We start from the raw sequence: 21,888 nt of genomic DNA, 5'->3' as shown, positions 1-21,888 counted from the left end.
TTCACCCCAAAATTTCCCCTCAAATACAATGTATTAAAACAACAACCGTTTATTTAGTTTATGAGTTTGCAGCTTGTCAATTTGGCTGTACTTGGTTGAAAAGTTTTTCTAGTGTTTTGGAACTAAGCTTAATCCTGTATTGGCGCTCAGTTGACTGTCAGCAACATAACCACCTAACAGAGGGCATCAGATTGATGAAACAGGCTTGCTCAGACTTAATGACATGATGGTGGAAAGGTCTCAAATGCAACAAAGGAAATGCCTTTCAAAGCCTTGCTTGCCTTGTGTTTTACACTTTTCCTTTGTCCATGGTATTTCCCATGGCCAACCTCAGAGCTAGTATAGAAGAGTATTACCAAAGGGCAAAGATATAAAGAAAGGAATGACTTATGGACATATTTGCATTTTATCTTACCTGCTCTATCTTATCAGAAAGTCCTCTGCATACTCATTGCCCTTAATTTGAATAAAAATGCGTTCCTCTAGGAGGGCATCTAAGTCTGTATTCCAAAACTTGACTCAGGTTCTGACCAACAAAGATGCCAATCTTAGATCACGCTTAACCTCTCCAAATAGTAGTCACGTGTAATGCTAAATGTAATGCTAAATGCTGAAGTTTCTTCACTGAATTAACATTTTGAGTACATTTTATAAATTGTATGGGTTATAATGAAAATACAAGTTTTGCATATGGATATCTGACTGTATCAGCACCATTTGTTCAAAGACTATACTTTTTAAATTAAATTGTCTTATGGCTTTGCAAAAACTAGTTATTTTTTATGAGTGGTTCTAATTCTGGATTCTATTCTTTTCCATTGTTCTGTATATATTTCGACAAGTACCAATCAGTTTTGATTACTGTAGCTTTGTAAGAAGTCTTAAAATCTGGTAGCATTATTTCACCTACTTTGTTCTTTTTCAAAATTTTTTTGGTTATTCCAGGCCATTGCATTTGCATATGAATTTTTAGAATAAGTTCTCTCATTTCTACACAAAATTTGCTGAGACTTTGAATATGATTATAATAAACATATAGCTTAATTTGGGGTGAATTGAAATGTTAACAATGTTCTGTTTTCCAGACAAAAGTCACAGTGTATCTTCAACTTCATCTACACCCAACAAGCCTAATCCTCTCCAATGAGTTGTGACAAAGCATGTGAATTGTTTCCAACCAGAGAGATTTATTAGAGAATCAATCTTCTGGGTTTTTTTGGGGGACTGATCACATAGGCAGCCTCTGCTTGACATGCACCAAAATTCAAGATTCTCAGAAGGAAAGCAAGTATTTAGCATAAACCGTATTGTTTATACAGACAGTTTAGGCACAGAGAGCAATTTGTATTAGTTAATGGTAGGAACCCCTTTGAAATGTACATTTTCAGACACCAGTCAAGGTCAAATCTTAACAAGCAGGCCTTTTCAAAAATAGTAGGTCAGGTCTATTGTGTGTTTTCTCCTCATAAGTGCTGTTGAAAACAATTATATAAAATTAAAGGAAGTCATTCTCCAAATGTACTGAGGTCATAATAAATGGAATCTATAAAAGCCATGCTACTTTAATTTATCTCTTTTATCTGATTTTCATAGGATCCATCCTAGGAAGCATATATCCATATCTTGGCACTCTTAATGAAAAATTTTAGGTAAAATTCCTCTACAGTTCTTTTTTTTAATTTTTTTTTTCAACGTTTTATTTATTTTTGGGACAGAGAGAGACAGAGCATGAACGGGGGAGGGGCAGAGAGAGAGGGAGACACAGAATCGGAAACACGCTCCAGGCTCTGAGCCATCAGCCCAGAGCCTGACGCGGGGCTCGAACTCACGAACCGCGAGATCGTGACCTGGCTGAAGTCGGACGCTTAACCGACTGCGCCACCCAGGCGCCCTAAAATTCCTCTACAGTTCTTAAATCATGATGATGTTTTAAAGATATACATGTTATAAAAAGCTGTTATGCGTATGATCAATTATAAATAATAATATATTTTAATGTATTCATGTTATCTCCTCTATATTTCATATTTTTATTTTAACAAGTAAAGGTACACATTTCATAAATCATTCAAAATCTATAAAGTACAGGTGTCTATGACCTGTAGAATACTTTATTCTTGTGCTTACTACAATATTCACAAACCTTAAAATATATATCAATAACTACACTGACATGATTATCTTAAAATAATTTGAGCTTGTCTGAATCCTTCAACTTCAGATGAATATTTTGTTTTACATTATTATTGAATGATATTGTGAAATATAAACACCTCGAAGAACTGTATTGACAAATGTCTCCTCTGCCAAATTGACCTATGATACTCAATGTTCTACTAGTTGATAATATCCAAATAATAGGAACCTTGTAAATTTGTTAAAATCTTGTAAGTTTAAAAATAACTATTTCTAAATTCTGTTATTGATAATGTCCCTATTTTAAAATTAAAATTAAACTTTAGGTAGCTAATTCAATTGGAAATTAATATATAATAAAAAGTATTTTAATTTTTCTCCCATACCTTTTTCCTTTCAATTTATTGTTTCCAGTTTATGTGCTTTTTTTTTTCTTTCCTCATCAAATCCCTTGCAACATTTGGAAGCATGCTTTAGATTCCTTTTCTGTCTTATTCTTTCCATGACACTCATAAATAAAACATAAAACTCTTTAACTATTAAACATGTTAAGTTATAGGTTAAATGTCATGTTTGAAAGCAAAGATATCCCTCACCCAACAGATTATTTACTAATTATAAAGGAAAAAAATTATTTAAAATGAAGAAATCTAGCAGACATTGCCTTAAACAAGGTACGAAACAACATCATCCATGATGAGACATACGTAATGAACCTCCCTATAAGAGGCACTGAAAAGGGTACAATATCACCTATATGATGTCCCTGCCAAAAAAAAGATTGCAGCTAGGTTTAATCGTGGTGATATACTATGACTAACACAACTGGGGAAATTCTACATAACAACTAGTCTGGAATTTTCACTATTGTTATAAATGTCATGAGTGACAAAATGGCTGGAAAACTAATATAAGTTAAAGGAGACTAAAAGGACATTACAAATAAATATGATGTGCAAGCCCTAATTAGATCCTGAATTTAAAACTAAAATCTATAAAGCATATTATTTGGACATTTGGAGAAATATGCATCATAGTAAATACTAGTAATATTATCAATTTCATATGCATAAAAATTACATTGTAGTTATGTAGGAGAACACCTTTGTTCTTGGAGACACAGGCTTAAGTATTTAGGGGTGAAGTATAATGGTTTGAATAATCCAGTAATTCAGCAGCTATAGCATAAATACACACACACGCACACACACACACACACCAACACACGCAGAAAAATATGGCAAAATGTTAACATTTGGTGAAGCTAGGTAAAGAGTATATGGGTGTTTATTGTACTATTCTTACAAATTACTATAGGTTAAAAAAAATCCAGAATAAAAAACTTTGGTTTGGAAAAAGAAAAAGGCAGTCTATTTATAAAGATCTTTCTTAATAAATATTCTGTCCTTGAAAGATGAATTTTTGATAGTAGACAACTTTTCTAACATCCTAGATGAAAAAAAAAAGGAAAAATAAAAAAAAGTTTTCTGTAGCATCATAAAGTTAGAAAATAAATTCTAGCTAGCAAGAATACACACTTAAATTTCAATTAGACGATAGAATATTAATAATGAAAGGGTGTCTGGGTTTCCTAGTCAGTTGAGAGTGTCACTCTTTGTTTTGGCTTAGGTCACAATCCCAGGGTCATGGGATCCAGCTGCATGGTCAGTGTGGAGTCTGCTTGAGATTCTCTCTCTGTCCCTCTCTCCTGCCCACGCACTCTCTCTCTCTCTCTCTCTCTCTCAAAAAGAAAAAGAAAATGAAAAAAGAAAGAAAGAAAGAAAAAGAAAGAAAGAAAGAAAAGAAAAGAAAGAAAGAAAAAGTTCATCAATTATTTTCTTCATATAAGGTTGTGTTTGAGTTTCAAATTTCATGTAGCCTGTCTTCCAAGTGCACAAATGAATTAAAATATCCCCTTTATATAGAGACTAATAACTATCATTGAATATAAGAGGCTGCAATATAGGTCTTACTGAGGCAAAAAGTAATAGAACCATATAAATAAAACTTGTTTGGATAATTCAAACCTCAGTCAAATTTAGAACATTCAGAAAGGAAAATAAAACATTATTTTCTCAGAAAGATATCTAAAGTTCTCAAAATTTTGCTATTAAATGTAGAACACAGATACTTATTTTTGGGTAATTATAATTAAAACTAAAGGTGGTAAAGTTATATAAAGACAGAACAGTAGAGGGGCGCCTGGGTGGCTCAGTCAGTTAAGCAGTTAAGCGGCCGACTTCAGCTCAGGTCATGATCTCACAGTTTGTGAGTTCGAGCCCCCCATCAGGCTGTGCTGACAGCTCAGAGCCTGGAGCCTGCTTCAAATTCTGCGTCTCCCTCTCTCTCTGACCCTCCCCCACTCACACCCTGTGTCTCTCTCTCAAAAATGAATAAACATAAAAAAATAAATAAAATAAAGACAGAACAGTAGAAATAAAATGAATCCATAAAGAAAAAGAATGACATTATTAAAACTTAGGATTAAAAATTAATGTTTATGAGTTAATTGGAGAAGCAAAGGTAAGGACGAAAAACCATTTCAATAAAAATAGGCAATACTTTTCCAGAACTTTCATATTTAGCAAAGCCAAAAATCTCTAAGCAAAATTAATAAAAATAATTCTAAAAAAACTCACGTCCATTACCATTACTCTATAATTATGCATTAACGAGACCCACCAAAGTTGATTCTCTGAAATGATTAAACAATCCACTGAAAATATAGGTTAATTTAACAAAATAAGAATGACAGTAAAAATAATCTATGGCATGAAAAATTTCCGATAATTATAGGCATACACTAATTAAAATAAAATTAAAACTGCAATTTAGAGTAGATTGGGGGCACCTGGGTAGCACAGTCAATTAAGCATCTGACTCTTGATCTCAGCCCAGGTCATGATGTCATGGTTTGTGAGTTTGAGCCCCACATCAGGCTCTGTTCTGATGGTGCAGAGCCTGCTTGGGATTCTCTCTCCTCCTCTCTGGCCCTCCCCAACTTGTGCTCTCTCTCTCTTTCAAAATAAATAAAATAAACTCAAAAAAATTTTAAAATTTAGAGTAGATTAGACTGCAAGGATCAATAAAACCAGTAAACCAATAAAATTATATACAGTTGAGTACTTGAGTTTATTGAGTATTATTAGCTTAAATATTGGGTTATTATTTGAAACTAATAGTTTTTGGTATAGATTCAGGCACACAGGCTCCTTACACCATGTGCATCCTCCATCCACCAAGGTTTTAGGCCATCTTTACTTTGCTGGTAGAAGAGAAAGAGACCATGGATGGAGCACAATCAAGTCATAAATACCTTGGTGTGGTAGTAACCAACATCCCTCTACTCGTAGTCCATTGACATGTATCCTGATGTTATCATGTGGCCTGGTCCTGTGTTCAGGAAAACGCGTGAAGCTATTTCTAGTGAAGAGTAACAGTCTGTGCCACAAAAACTAAGATGGAATAAGCCATTTGTATGACTTAGAAATACTCACTCAATCCTGAGTGACACATAGACAATCTGAATGGAAGTAAACCTATTAAAGATGTGTTGAGTTGCCAAACAAAACCTAACCCCAAATAGTTAAGCCCAGAAGGCTTCACAGGAATGTTTTACAAACATTCCACAAAAAGTTCAATTCTTTAATAAATTATTCCAGTAGTTAGAAAAAAGAGGAAATACTCAAGAGCTCATTTTCTGAGGTTAAGAGAACTGACTAAACGGAAAGAAAAATTACAGAAAACTATAACCATGGGTACAGTGAGTTAAAAACAGTATTAGCAATCTACAACACAGGTATATATAAGACATGTACATATACATGTATTCATTATTCACATATAGGTGCTTCATACTAATATACACAAGTGTATTGTCAGAAACTTCATAAATCTTTGCCCTCCTAAGCTTCTAGACATGTTTTTGTGAAACTTTCTTGTGCCTCCTTTTTTTTCCTTAATTCACAACAAAAGGAACAACCATAATTCCTGCTGAAGTGGATACAGACATTTTAGTTGACAAGGCATTTGTACATACTAGAAGATTTTGAATGTTACGTGAAGTGAGACATGCAAGTTATTGTTCTAAACAGTTTTGTGATTCTGTTCACTTAATGTCTAGGTTGCTTGGAGTTAAAGGAAGACACCATTGAAAACCTTCTTGCTGCAGCGTGCCTTCTTCAGCTCCCTCAAGTAGTAGAAGTGTGCTGCCACTTCCTCATGAAGCTGTTACACCCATCCAACTGTTTGGGGATCCGAGCCTTCGCAGATGCTCAAGGATGCATTGAATTAATGAAGGTGGCCCACAGCTACACAATGGTAAGGAAATGTACTATTTTCATAATAGAGGCATAGCTGTATTATCAGAGGTTAAAACAATTGCTATCATTGCATTGAATGACTTTTTTATGTTTCAAATGAGTTCTATAGGCTTGGGCACATTTCTATTATGGGGCACAATGTACTACATAGAATTTTATAATATCAAAGCAAAAAAAGTCTGTTCTTAATGGACTTATTTCTACATTGTGTATAAATTATAAATAAAACCATAAAGCAACTATAGACTATTTAAGATTTTAAAATTGTTTAATCTTTCTTAGTACTCCTGTCATATCTCCTTTTAAATCTACTTCCACAGCTGCCCCTTTTTTCTTCTTTTCTTTCTGATGAAGAGCTACCAGTCTGTACCACAAAAAAGAAAAAAAAAAGCAACTTTTTTTTTGCCTTTTTCTTACAACATTTCTACTATGGAATAAGTTGTATCAACCAAAATTCAATGTTGAAGCCTACCCATGATGTGACGGTTCTTGGAGATAGGGATTTTTGGTTGTAATTAGGCTTAGATGAAGTCCTAAGAGTGGGTCCCTCATGATGAGATTAGTGCCCTTATAAGGAGAGATACCAGAGAATTTGCCTCCTCTCTCTCTCTCTACCTTATGAGGGAACAGTAAGAAGGTGACCACCTATAAACCATGAAGAGAGCCCTCACCAGGAACTCAAATCAGTCTACACCTTCATCTTAGACTTCCCGACTCCTGAATATGGGAAATAAATTCCTGTTCTTTAAGCTACCCAGGCAATAGTATTGTGTTATAGCAGCCCAAGCTGCCAAATGCATTTTCATCATAGCACATTATATTTGGTATGCCTCTGCCTGTATGATTTGTCCAGGGAAAATATCATTACTTAAAGTATATATTATAAAGTATTTATTGGCATAGTACATACTGGATTTCAGAACCTCTGAAAACTTCTATAGTAAGGGAAAATATCTAGATGTATAAATGAACTGATCTATTTTTTTTTAAGAACTTTGACTTTCTTTACCATTTTATTTATTTATTTTTTTTACATTGATTTATTTTTGAGAAACAGAGTGAGACAAAGCGTGAGCGGGGGAGGGGCAGAGAGAGAAGGAGACACAGAATCTGAAGCAGGCTCCAGGCTCTGAGCAAGAGGTCAGCACAGGGCCTGATGCGGGGCTCAAACTCACAAACTGTGAGATCATGACCTGAGCTGAAGTTGGACGCTCAACTGACTGAGCCACCCAGGCACCCCTCTTTACCATTTTAATGATGGGTTTAAACTGAGTGAATATCAGTCAGTAAATACTCATAAAGTAATTTAAGTCTATATTTTTCTCATTTTTTCTATATATATGTATTTTAACATCTTTATAGAGATACCAAAAATCACTTGAATTGTACACTTTAAATGTGTGAACTTTGTGGCGTGAGATGTTTTTTTTATGTTATCTCCATTCTAGAATAGAATAATCAGTTACAACAATTCACACTGATCATATTTCATACCCTAGAAAGAACATTCTAAAAGCTCTTATTTTAGTGTCTGGCATATAGTAAGACCTCTACAAAATGCTAGCCAATTTTGTTATTGTCACTATTAACATTACTAATGATTTGATTGTAATTATTGAAACAACCAATTGTAAAGTATAGAACTTTCCCTTTCAACTCAAGGAAAGAATTTATATGAGGTAAATCTCATTAAGCTTTGTAGTTGCTACTTATGAAAAAGTTCTTCTTTTAAGATTCAACATCTTTTCAAATCACTAATGACTGTCAGCCATTTAAAAGTCTTCTGATTGTTATTCTTATACAGAATTTCAATATTATTTTATTTTTCTTCTTTAATCCTTTAAGCCGAGTGGTAAATTAAATGAAAATATACAAATAAAAAGAAAGAGGTACATGCTCTGTGATTCTATTATCAAAATTTTCCTTTGAAATATTCCATGACAAGGCATAGTACCTCTATTGAAATTATATGAACCATATAAAATCAATGTAAACAAACAGTTCATCAACCAAAATATCAAAGTCCAACTGCAGTCATTTAATTATGCACATTTCATTACAATTAGGAGTTCTTGGCGTAGCTAAGCCGAAGAACAATATGTGTCCATATCCAGAGGGATAATGGCCCCTTCTGGTCTAGTTTGAAATTATTAATTTAGTAATAAAGATGTTTTTCTTGCAGCTGCTTGGACTGCTCCACAATTTATCACACAATATTAACAATATTTTTTCTTTAGACAGTTTAAAATGTGTATTCTATAGTAAAATATATTTAAACCTGAAATTTATACAAATTTTGTTAATATACTCAACATTCTAAACATCTCTCTTAATTTATTTTTGAGACTATGAATGGATTATGTATTGTGTCATGTAGGTTGAAATTTAATTTCGTGATTTCAAACATGATTTCAAACTGTTTTGGGAACATGAAGCTCCAATATTCTCGATGCTCATGGGTTACTATTTTTAGTGAATAAAAATTACTGACCTATTGGTCCTACATCACTGTTTTCTCTCATTTCTAACACTTTCAAATGAGTGTTTTACATCTGGTATTATAATTTCTCACCACATATTTACTTCTGATCCTTGTTCAATCTTGCATATGTCTTCATCCAATCTATTCAATCTGTGCTTTAAGAACAAGCCCATTATGTTATCTTTTTTTTAGTTGCTTTAATAGCAAATCATACTACTTTTTCTAGTACATCTGGGACTAAATTCTTTATTGGATCTATTATTTATTTGTTTATTTTATAAGTAACATTTTTCCATAAGTTTCTATTTCCTTGCTGAAAGTTTTAGATATCAACTTGACCTTGAACATCCAGATCTTACCGTGCTGGTTATATGCTTTTGCCATTTATATCATTTGGTAACTTTCCTTTGGAAATTTCACCTCTGTATTTGGCCTCAACTATTGATTTTGTGTGGATAATTCCAAAATCTATTCAGGAAGGTGACCCAGCTTGGCAGTGGTTCATGTGCAAGCTACTGGAAAATTTTGATTGCAAGTTCCATATTAGGCAGAAGTGTGCAACTAATTCTAAAACATTAATTTAAACTTTGGCTGCATGAGTATCCAGACAGCAACAAAATAATTGAAGGAAATGTGCCCCCTCTAACTATTAGAGTTCATTATGAGAGTTGTGCTTAATTTTGAAAATCATAGTTTAAAATCATTAGAGTGACAAATAGAAACAGATGAGAATATCAAGAATAGCATGATTCTATACTCATGTCATATGAAGAGATACTGAAAAAATTTGGTGTGTATAGTTGAATTACAGTAGGGCATGAAAATAGCTGTTTTCACATATTTGACAAAATAGGTTTGTGTCTAATAGTGTTGTGTAAATGTTCCTCATTGTGTTCCATCTTAGTGGTGTAATCTTCTTATCAAATTAAATGTTATATGAAAGAATAATACTAAGAGTAATTTGCTTTGTGCAAAGATGAATGGAAAGCCCAAAGGTCTACTTCAGTCATCTGACCTTTCTTTCTCTGCTGGGTTGTCTATTTCCACTAATCATCACTGCCACTTCCCTCCAAGGTCGTCTTGCCTTTTCAGGGGACTCCTGGAACTGCATTTCTCTGAAATACTCTCTCCTTTTGGTTCTGGGTTAGAGTTTGTCAATAACGGGCATCCGTGTAAGCTATGGGAGATAAGAGGTGGAAGGTACAACTTCACAAGCAGTTAAAAGCAGAAAGGTGGACAAATGGAAACTTGAAATAACTTCTTAGCAAGCCTTTGAAAGAGATTTGCTTCACAACTGTAGACTGAGTCAGTTAATGGGAGCCTTCTGGAGGTTCTTGAGAAATGGAGTGCCTTTGCTGAGTGCTTTTGAAGACAATTCACATAGAACTGAAGGTTGAGACCATTAACATGAATTCTCTGACCTTCACTTGCACAGCACTGTCAATTCACTATCCACAATGTTTCTTACATTGAATAGATTGGCATGTTTTCCTCATCCAACATTTATTTACCTCAAAATAGCAGATTCACACAGTTTTGATATGCATAGTCCTCCTTACCTAACTTCTAAACTATTACCTGGGCATTTTTCCTCAAAAATAAGCAGACCTGACCTCCCTCCTCCTAAACATGTGCTGTGAATTCCCTTCACTTGTACTTCACTCATGATAATGTCTCTGGCCTGGAATCTCTGGAATATAATTCTAAATAACCCTCAGTTTCCAGTTTAAGTTCATTCATGCCTAAGAAACATCTTAAAACTTTTCATGGTGGGAGCGTGGGTGGCTCAGTCGGTTAAGCGTCTGATTCTTGGTTTCGACTCAGGTCTTGATCTCATGATTCGTGAGTTTGAGCCCCACATTGGGCCCTGTGCTGGCAGCATAGAGCTTGCTTGGGGTTCTTTTCTCCATTTGTCTCTGCCTCACTTTTGCTCATGCTTTCTTTCTGTCTCTCCCTCTCAAAAATAAACAAAAAATCTTTTTAAAAAACCTTTCCATGGCATTCTTTCTCTCCTTTGAAATCTTAGGGTTCCCTTATTTAGGATTATGTGACATCATCATAAATTTCCTTATGCAATCAATGACCTTTTTTGTCTTTGTGACTGGTCTTCACAACTGTACTGCAAAATCCTTTATGACAGAATAAGCATTATGTGTTGAAATTTATTTTGTCCTGATGATCTAGTAAATGGTAATATACTAACATATTCCCTTTGGATATTCTTTTAGGATTGTGACTTTCCCCACTCATGAATTCAGTCATTCAAGAACACACATAGTTTTCCTCTAATTTTCTTTTCAGTCCCATTTCTTACCATATTTTCCCTGTTCATACACTTTCAACCACACTGGTCTTTGTACTGCCTTTTAACTACATCAAGCATCTCACCTAAGGACCTTTCACCTGATGACCTTTGTGTTTGCTCTTGCTTCCCTCTGCCAGAAACACGGTTCTACCAAGTATTTATATCCTTTTCTCCTCTGCCTCGTTCAGATGTCTGCTCAAATGTCACTTCCACAGAGTTCTTATCTCTGAATATTTTATATAATGTGGCACTGCCTTCAAAACCCTCTACACCCTCACACTGTTTTATATCCTTTAGTGTAGTCATTAGTTTCTGGCTTTATATTTTTTATTTTGTTACTGTGTTTTCTTCTCTTCCATTACTGTGGTAGCTTCTTGTTAGCATTTTTATTAAACTTATATACCTTAAGTGCATAGCATTTATTGTTGATTGAATAGTGACAGAGTGACTATTGAATATTTTGTACCCAGACTATAGGTCACATTGGGCATACAATGGTAGCTAAAATAGACATAGTTTGCCCTTAGAATAAAAATGAAGATACTGAGTGCAAATAAATTATTCCTATAAATGACATTTATATACATGCATATATATTTGCATCATGCATACATATGGTAACTGCTACAAAGGATAGTGGTAAGATGCTATGGGACAGTGAAAGAGACAAAGCCTTGTTAAACGAGTGATGCCTTGTATGGAGTTGTAAAGGATGAGGCAGAATTCATCAGGTGAAGTGTTGGCTAAAGAACATTCATGATGTGCCAATGACCTGAGGTGGGAAGGAGCTTATTCTGTTTCGGGAAATTCAAATGTGATTGAATAGTCAGGCAGAAAGGAAGAGAGGTGGATGATGAGGCTGGAGTTTTAGGCAGAGCCGATTTTCCAAGGTTATTGAGAATTTGTTAAGGATTTGGGTTTTTATATCGAGTATAATGGTATATCATTGAAAACATTTTTAAGCAAGTAAAAGCCAAGATTAAATTTAAAGACTAGTTGCCTGACTGCCGTGAGGAAGAGGCCAGAAAAGAAACCAAGAATAAAGACTGGCATTCTATAGAGACCTATATGTGTACACTCACACACATATTGGGTGAGTGAGAAAGAAAAAGAGAAAGTCAGGTAACTCTAAACTTCTGCCATTGCGTCTTGGAGCAAAGCTTCCCACTGCTGGTGCTGGAGGTATACAAGTTAAGTGTATATAGTACATATCAAGCATTGTTCTAGGGTGAAGCATGCTTAGTTAATTTAATCCTTTCAGAACCCCTGCTACATATGCATAATCTCCATTCTAAAAATGACTCAGGGATGTTCAATAATTTCCTGAAGAACAATAGAAAGACCATGATAGAACGGAGATTTAAGCCAGTACTGTCTAACTAGAAATTAGATGCTCTAGGGGCGCCTGGGTGGCTCAGTCGGTTGAGCGGCCGACTTCAGCTCAGGTCATGATCTTGCGGTCCGTGAGTTCGAGCCCCACGTCGGGCTCTGTGCTGACAGCTCAGAGCCTGGAGCCTGTTTCAGATTCTGTGTCTCCCTCTCTCTGACCTTCCCCTGTTCATGCTCTGTGTCTCCCTGTCTCAAAAATAAATAAAAACGTTAAAAAATTAAAAAAAGAAAGAAATTAGATGCTCTATCTAATACGCTAATGGCTACACAGCAATTGAATTTTATTCGTTAAATCAAATTAGATTTCTGATGTGTAGAACACTTCAAAACATGGATTACTTTAGACAAATGGATATTGTAAACTTAAAATATAAATGAGAGTACAGAACGCCATGAACATTTTGTTCCTCAGTTTTTGTTTTTGTTTTGTTTTGTTTTCGTTTCCCTGTTCACGTCACTCTCTCACTTTCTGCCCAGTGCTACCATCATGGCTTACAGCATTTCCCGATGTTTATGCTAGGGGCAGAAGTGTGGCAATAGGACTGATCAAAGGCTACCATGTTCAATCAATAGCCTTGGAAGATAGAAGTCTCAGCACTGCAGCATAGAGCCCTGCCAAGTCAGTGTGAGAATGGCTGCCCTTTCCGTCTGGTCCTCAAAAATCCTATATACATCATTCAATTGTGCTTCAGAGCCATTAGAGCAATTCCAGACAAGAAGAACCAACCTCATTTATGCGGTTTCTGTTCATGGTTTTGAAATACCCGACATTTCTCATGGTTTCTAGCTAGAAGCATGCTCTTTTTTTTTTTATCATTACTGATAACTCTTCTAATAACCCATTAATTAGAGTTTTCTTTGGGGGAATCCAAGGAATTTAATTTAATTTAATTTTTTTAACTCAATTTTTTTGGAATTTAATTTTAAATTGCTTTGCTTTTCTAAGTCATCAAAACAAAGTTCCCTTCACCCATATTATTCCCAGGATTATTATGTGATATATTAGTACTAAAATGTGTGTTGAAAGTTATCTTTTTAAAAATGTTATTCATTACTTCATGTTACTCCTTTTCAGTATCTGAGTAATACATGGTCTGAGTAGTGAGTTTAAGTTAATATACAATTGTCAGGTTGAAAATGAGCAAACTTTGACTTTCAGCATTTCTTTGTAAATTGATAAGAAATGAAGGTTGGATACATTGAGTGGCTTCGATGACAACTGCCACCGAAGATGGATGATCTCAAGTAATAGGGAAGCAGGTGGAAGCTTGCATAGACATGACCTTCCTATTGTTTTAGTTTTTGCTTCTCTTTACTTCCTCTGTGCCTACATTAGGCTCACAACTCCTTACAGGTATTTATTTGTGTCCTAAACCACAGTTGTTGGTACAACCAAGTCTACTAGCTAAGACCGGAAGCTGATTTCAGTGGAAGTTTTAAAAAACTGACTTTTGTGTTCAGTGTCATGTGTGAACAGGATATTCATATGACACTGGATAAACTGTTAGAGATGTATAATAAATAGTAGCATTATAACACATAATTATTCACTCATGTGATTGCAGTTTGACTACACAGAACTTTGTAATTGTTAGGGTTCATAAAATAACCACAATTAAATGTGCATTTATGACAGTTTCAAAGACTAATTAAGCATTATTGCAGAGTATCAAATGAAAATTATAAGCCTCTTAAGGGTCCATTTTAGATACCGTCCATTTCTTCTATTCAGATATTCTTCAGATATGTTTCCATTTTAGGTTTTTATATCCAAACTGAAGAACATTCTATTTTAAGAAACATATCCTTCTGCTTTCTTGATGTTGATGATGTTGAATATAATTATAATATTCCTCTACTTGAGAAGTATTCTATTCATTTTAAAGATGATTTCATTTGCATATTTTAATTTTATTTCTCATACTGAGCTATTTCTAAAACACAAAGATACAGTGCATAGCTGTATAAAATCAAATACACACACAAACACACACACACACATACATGCAGAATCTAGGATTAAAAATGTATTAGGTCTTCTTTATTGTCAGCAGATACAAATGTTTATGGCGTTGCTGTATGTTGAGCTGATGCTGTAACAACAGTAGAACCAACAAAGTATCGAGAAGGAACTAATGTTACAAAATATCCTATAAATACACATACAGAAGATTTTTTCATGGTAACTTGTAAGTAGTCCCCAAGTGTTTAATTATTTCAATCACTTAATCTATAGAATTCCCTTCTGGAACAAGTAATATTCTTACATTATTAGAATAGTCCTAAAAGAGCTTCTAATGTGATGTCAGCAGAAAGGAAAGCCAGAAACATTTTGGGTACAGTGCCCTTTGCAGTTTGCAAAGCACGGTTCTTCAACAAATGAAATCAATAATATGCTTTTGTTCAGGTGAAAAAAATTCTGATTTTTATGCGTAAATAAAGTTTCACTCTATTATCATAATTTGCACCTCATGAACTAATGTAAAATATTTATATTTTCTGATGAGGTAATGAATCACATACTATGAAACTAATTTCTTTTTACAGTTCTCTTTTAGATTTTTCTTTCACTGTCATTTTTCAGTTAGGACTATACTTGTACTTAAAGATCTTTAATAGTAAGTTTTTAAAGAGGAATAAAAGGTAAAGGTATCAATTATAGTTCATCAGATGATACATGATACATGATACATCTATCTTTGCTTGAGGGGAAACTCAGTCTGTCCTTTGTATGTAGGGTAGAGTTGAGATGGGGCTGATCGTTTCCTAAAAAAAGTGCTTTTAGAAATGTACAACCAGACAAATTTAAGAAAAAAGTAACTTCTTACAGAGTATCAGGTGTTCCTCTCAGACTCCAAGTTAGTCTAAGTGTATAATATTATGCAGAGAGCTGGATTACATGTTCCACAAGGTAACAAACTACATCTGACTTATTCACTGCTACATTCTTAGTTCTCAGCATATAGCACCTTTCTCATTTTATTTTTATTTTTCTAAAGATTTTATTTTTAAATAATCTCTACACCCAACATGGGGCTCAAATTTACAACCTCAAGATAAAGAGTTGTACGCTTTATCAACTGAGTCACCCAGGTGGCCCATACCTTTCTCATTTTAGATACGTGATAAATGATATTTGCAAGAAAGGATAAATGAATAATTTCAAATATTAATAATTTGAAATATGATATTAGAGTTACATAACTTAAAATCAGTGAAAAGGTTTTTTTGGAAATAATGAAGGGTAGACTTTCAAAGCAAAATGGACTATTTCATCAATACCAAATCTAAGCAGATTTATTAAAGACTGAGTAAATGTTCCAACAAGATATTATACTTTTCTAAACCTTTGTTAAAGACAATTTGCATTTTAATTGGATCTAAGTTAAAAGAATATTAAGAGGTTTCCAAATATATGGATAGAGATGGAATTCAGGTTCTTCTCTAGTTTTATTGGAAAGGAAAAAAGGCTGATCATAAATTTATAAAGTAGTGTTTCTATTTTTACTTCTGGTATATGGATAAGGAAAAATGAGGGTAACAAAATGAGGAGGAGACAGAGCATAACATAAAATGTAGAAGAAGATAATTTTCAAATAAATATATTGCAATTGAAGAAAACTGATGAAGTTAAAATTAGGTTTTATTATATGTAATTGCTGATTAGGACATATATGCATAAATTTGCATGCACAAATAGACATCTGTATGAACATTGACTGCATATATTAATTCAGAAGAAAGGTTTTATTTTTAAGTAATAAACTCTATGATAACCCTAGTTTACACTGTTTTGAAAATCTACATTTTTCGCAGATCGTATATATACTTATATTATGGTCATCATTATCATAACTTCTACATTTTAAACTTTTATAAGTTAAAATTTATATATTTTTATAGAATGAGAAAAAAGCATAAAGAAAATATAGACAGCAATTAGGATAGTGTCTTCCTTAATAAAGTTTGTCATATATTCTGACAGCACTTTAAGATGCAGTAATATACTTTCTTCCCCTTTGGAAGTAGAATGTGGCAAGTGCATTTACTCAATTATTCAGAAAGATTATGGAGAAGGAAATTGTTAAATATTGAAAACTTGAAAATCCTAACTTTTATCAAAGACTCTGAAGGTTGGTTTTTAAGTAACCAATGATGTGGTAGGTGTTTGAATAGTGTGCTTTCACAGGTAAAAACCCTTCAGAGATTTGTGATGGTTTAGTTGTCAGCAGACTGAAACATCACTTGACTTAGGAAAGAATATTGTTTTACTAGATCATTTAAAATCAAAAGTGGACAGTTGGAGGAGCTCACTTGAAATTCATCACAGTAAATTGACACTCTCTTTTACTTTTGAAGTCATAAAATGCCTTGAGAATTATTTCTTTATTTTATTTCAAGGAGCGAGAAATATGAGTGAAGTATTCCAGCTTAGTACAAATGAAACTTGGTAAGAAACATAAGTTAAAAAACACCAAGATCTTTAAACTTCTCATAGTAAGTGTATCTTTTGGCAACCTGGACAATAAAAACAGGAATCACTGAAGCCTCAGGTCCTGGGCCAAAATAAAAGGAATTTTCTGAAAGATCAACAGTTGAAAAACTTACCAACTCCAAGAATCAGCTTGGGTGAATAGAATAACATAGGCCAACCATCAACTCTTCATTCAATGGTATTCTCCGATACCAAATATTAGCAGGGAATAGGTTTATCTTGTTGACTGAAGAACAAAAACTATATAGTAATCTACAGTGCCCTTTGTCTTATTTTTAAAAGCCAATATAATGTGTAGCAAAATTAGATTTTGAAAGTTACATAATTCCCTCCAAGTATTAGTTTTGTTGCTATTATTGTTTTAATCCAAACTATGACTAAAATAATATTTTGTACAAATATATTAGCATATCATATTATTAACATTAAATATTGTAACATAAAATTTTAATTAATAATATCTTAGATTTTTTGACATTTCTTGAAGCTTGATTTTTTTTCCTTGAAGTTTATTTTAAAAATAATTTGTGAGAGCATAGAACACCACTGGGATTTAAGGAAAATGATCAAAATTTTGCCATAGAAATTGTGGAAGTAATTCCATTTAGATAAGATACTAAACCAGATCATTTCTCAAGTTTCTCTTTAAAACATGGGCTGGAAGTCCAGGCTGCACTCTTTTATTTATCATTAACTAATTCATTCATTCATTCATTCATTCATTCATTCATTTTAGTCCAGAATATGTTCCCACCCCTGCTCCTTTGATTTTTGACCAACAATTTCATTTTTTAACTACTTTGTTTCAAGTTTCCATTATGTCCCGAATGCTCAAGCTGTGTGAGATTTAAATGCTTCTTAAGCACTAAAAGAAGGTAAAGTATAAGGCAAAAAAAAAATTGCACTGAAAATTTTAAAACTTGCCTTTTTAAATGTTTAATAAAATTGTATGTTTTTTAGCAATTCACGTGAGATCTGTCTCATTAACCATAAAATGATAAAGTTTATTTCAGATCATACTGGTCCCATATGGTTCCTTGCAGCTTCATGATTTTGCAAATATCTTGTTAAATCTGAAATTCCATGAAATGTAAATACATTTCTAGATAAGGTGGATAAGTGCCATTTTATCATTAATAAGACCTCAGTGGCACTACAAGTAAAACATTATCTGATAACAGTAGAGGACCAACAAGTAACTGTGGAAGAATGGATAAATATTTTCCTGCTTCCAAATATGTTATGTTTTGTAAAAACATTATTGAGGTAATAATTCACCAACCATACAATTCAGCAATTTAACATGTCCAACTCAATGCTCTTTAGTATATTCACAGAATTCTGCCTCTATCACCATAATCAACTTTCAAACAGTTCCATCACTTCATAAAGAAACCCTGTATCTATTACTAACCTTCCCCCCACTGAAATCATACAATATGTAGGCTTTTTAGACTGACTTCTTTTGTGTGGTATAATGTTTTCAAGATTCATTCACATTATAGCATGTGCTAGACTTCATTTCTTTTTATTACCAAATAATATTACATCACATGGATAGATCCTCATTTTATGTATCTGTTCATCAGTTGATGGACACCTGAGTTGTTTACATTTTGGGACCATTATGAATACTACTTCTATGAACATTTGCATACATGTTTTTGTGTGGACATACTATTTTCATTTCTTTTTGAATATGTAACCAGGAATGAAGTGGCTGTATAGTATTTCTATGTTAGAGATTCTGAGGACCTACCAGATTGTTTTTCAGAGTAGCTGCAGCATTTCACATTCCCTACAGGAGTGTCTAAGTTTTCAATTTCTCTGTATCTGGGTCAATAATTTTTTATTAACTTTCTTCTTGATTATAACCACTCTCATGGATGTTAAATGATCTTTTGTGCTTTTGATTTATGTTTCCCTAATCCTAATGAAATTGAACATCTTTTCATGTACTTATTGGATATTTTTATATTTTCTTTGGAGAAATATCTGTTCTGCTCTTCTGCCCATTTTTAATCATGTTGGTTATCTTTTTAATTTTATTTTTTTAAGTTTATTTTAGGGAGAATGAGAGGGAGCACGAGAGAGATGAGTGGAGGAGGGAGGGAGGGAGGGAGGGAGGGAGAGAGAGAGAGAGAGAGAGATTGAGAATCCCAAGCAGGCTTCATCCTGTCAGCACAGAGCCTGATGCAGGACATGGTCTCACAATTTGTCAAAATCAAGCGTCAGACGCTTACTGACTGAACCACCCATAGGCCCCCATTTGTTTTTTGGTTTTTGTTTTTTAGTTATAAAAGTTCTTTATATATTAGAGACTTTCCCAGGGCTTGACACAAATGGCTTTATATGCATCAGTGCAACATCCGTGTGAGATAGGTAAAACTGTTGTTCTCATTTTATAGATGAGAAAACCAATATACAAGATAAAATCTTGCCCAAAGCCACCCAGCTAATGAATTGCAGACCCTGAATTTGAACACGCAGCACAAGCAGTAACCACTATGTGTCATTGTCTTAGTTTTTACTTATAAGACTACAATTGTTTTGTCACTTTATTGATAAAAATATTATGCAGAGGGGAAGATAACTTTTCAAAAGTGATTTTTAAAAACAGAATTGGTGAAAGTATATATTTTGGCTTTAAGTAAAATAATGCAATCAATGTCAAGCATGGACCATATATGTAAGTACTTTAAGAAGTATAAAGTGCCAGGCTAATGAAAGGCAGTGTTATATTTTTATCAACACATTTAAGTTTACTTCTAATCTTAGAATATCAGGTGTTCCTCAAACTATTCAAGACTAATTCTCCTACGTCTTGATCTCATTCCTCCTCTATTATTATTAGAATTGTTTTATTAAGTATCTTCTTTCATTTTTTTTTTTATTTTTTGCATGGGCACAATCCAAAGAAACCATTTTTCTCTCTTTCCACTTCTTCATCTGCAGTATAATCTTTGGGTTACTGTAATAGTTAACTATGAGAAGGCAATGACTCAACTTAGTTGGCACTGAGGCCTTTAAATAATAATGGGAAGATTGAATTTGGCTGGAGGTTACATTCGAGGGATTTGTGGGTACTTGGCATTAAGGACTATGTGTTTATCGTCTATCCACCTGTGTCTTATCCTTTCTCTCCACTATACACTCACAGCTCAAAACACTCTGGCTAATGGAGAATAGGCAGTCCACAGAATAAGTACAGAAAGGAATTTAGTGGGCTTGTTTGATCTCAGTTTCATGTGGTGTAATCATTCAAAAATATCTTACCCAGAGAGAGAAAGAAAACTTGCTACATGCCATATTAAACAAATTCATAGTGATAGGGTTCTGTGTGATATAAACAGAAAAAATGGGAGCCTTTCAATGATTCAATAGGCATAAAGAGGGGAGCAGGCTGCAGAAAGGTATCCAAGTTTTAGCGCATGCTAAGTGCCCACGGCCTTTACATTCTGGAACAAAATATAGAAACAATGGTTACCTGAGAACTGGGGCAGCTTGACTGTTCCTAAGATATAGGAAATAAGCTCCCCAAATATTATAATAATATTTCCATAACCAGGTAAAAATTGCCTATTTTCAAACAACACTAAACTTGTTATTGAACCTTATTTACTGGTTTACTGCTCCTATACAAGAAGGGAAAGTAGGTAAAAGTGACATATAAAGAAATGGGTATGCATTTTCCAAAGTTACAACATCATGCAAATACAAACAAAAAATCATGGGTAAAAACATGAGCCACACAAATGTATATTGAGCATATGCCATATAATTTTCTCATGAATGAGAGTACCAGCAGGGTGGTAAACTAGTTTAAAGAGGCCAAAGTTACTAAGAATAAGAACGCTGAAATAAACTTGAAAGATAGAGACAAAGCTGGTTAATGTCCTACAAGTCATTAAACTTTAAACATTATTGTTTCTCTTTTGCAGAGGGCAGAAATTATTTGCAACTGTCATTATTCTGCAGGTTAACATGTAATTTCACAGAACTTAAGCTCTAATCAATAGGAATGGTAAAGCAAACAACGGTATATTGTTCTATTAAATTAAATAATCCTTCAATGGTGACTTTCATGTTCCAATATGACATTAAAATGATACACAGTCATTCATGTATCTTATTTATAAGTGTCACATAATATTTCTTATCTACATAGACAGCAGAAATGACAAGCAATTACAATTTCTTCACAATTTCACCAAAATAATATTAATAATTATAACATTACTACAAGCCATACAATATTCTAAGTATTATATATTAACTATTTTATTCCTAACAGTGCTATGAGATAGGGAGTATCTTTATGGTCAAAGAAAAGTTAATTAACTCACTGAATTGTAACTTATTCATGGATACATGGAGCCAGAATTCAAATTAGCAGAACTAGCTTCAAAGTCTGTAATTTTAACCATTGCACTAAATTGTCTCTCACTAACTCTCCCTCTTTACATCCTGATTCCTCCACAACTATTTTGGTGCCATAAGAGCGTCTCCCTTCCCATCAGCACCTCCTAGAAGCACCTCAAAGAGCAAGATAATAACACTAACAACAATAGTGATGATGATAATGATGATGATGATGAAGATGATGATGATGATGATGATGATGATTCTGTTTAAAAACTGTCATTTCAAAAAGTAATATAATAAACAAAAGCATCTTAGAATGTAATTTTTAATTGATCTGTAGTTGACACTTAACAATTTAAAGTTTGTCTTCACAATATCAATGCAAGAGCCCTAG

General features: G+C 33.6%; 1 protein-coding gene across 2 annotated transcripts in view; it reads left to right on the top strand.

Annotated features, from left to right (window-relative positions):
- KLHL1 (kelch like family member 1) overlaps nucleotides 1-21,888 on the top strand; it is a 361,548-nt gene that overhangs the window by 150,336 nt on the left and 189,324 nt on the right. For both annotated transcript variants that reach the window (XM_047081567.1, XM_047081490.1), the window contains one exon: nucleotides 6,260-6,456. In XM_047081567.1, the coding sequence (XP_046937523.1) occupies nucleotides 6,260-6,456 (197 nt within the window). The remainder of the gene's footprint in view (nucleotides 1-6,259; nucleotides 6,457-21,888) is intronic.

The sequence above is a fragment of the Lynx rufus genome, unplaced genomic scaffold (genome assembly GCF_022079265.1).
Source record: "Lynx rufus isolate CCGP_SWC_20201006 ecotype Redwood Valley unplaced genomic scaffold, mLynRuf1.p SCAF_1, whole genome shotgun sequence".
NCBI classification, from domain to species: domain Eukaryota; kingdom Metazoa; phylum Chordata; class Mammalia; order Carnivora; family Felidae; genus Lynx; species Lynx rufus.
Note: the sequence above shows the minus strand (reverse complement) of the source record. Positions and strands in the feature narration are given on the sequence as shown.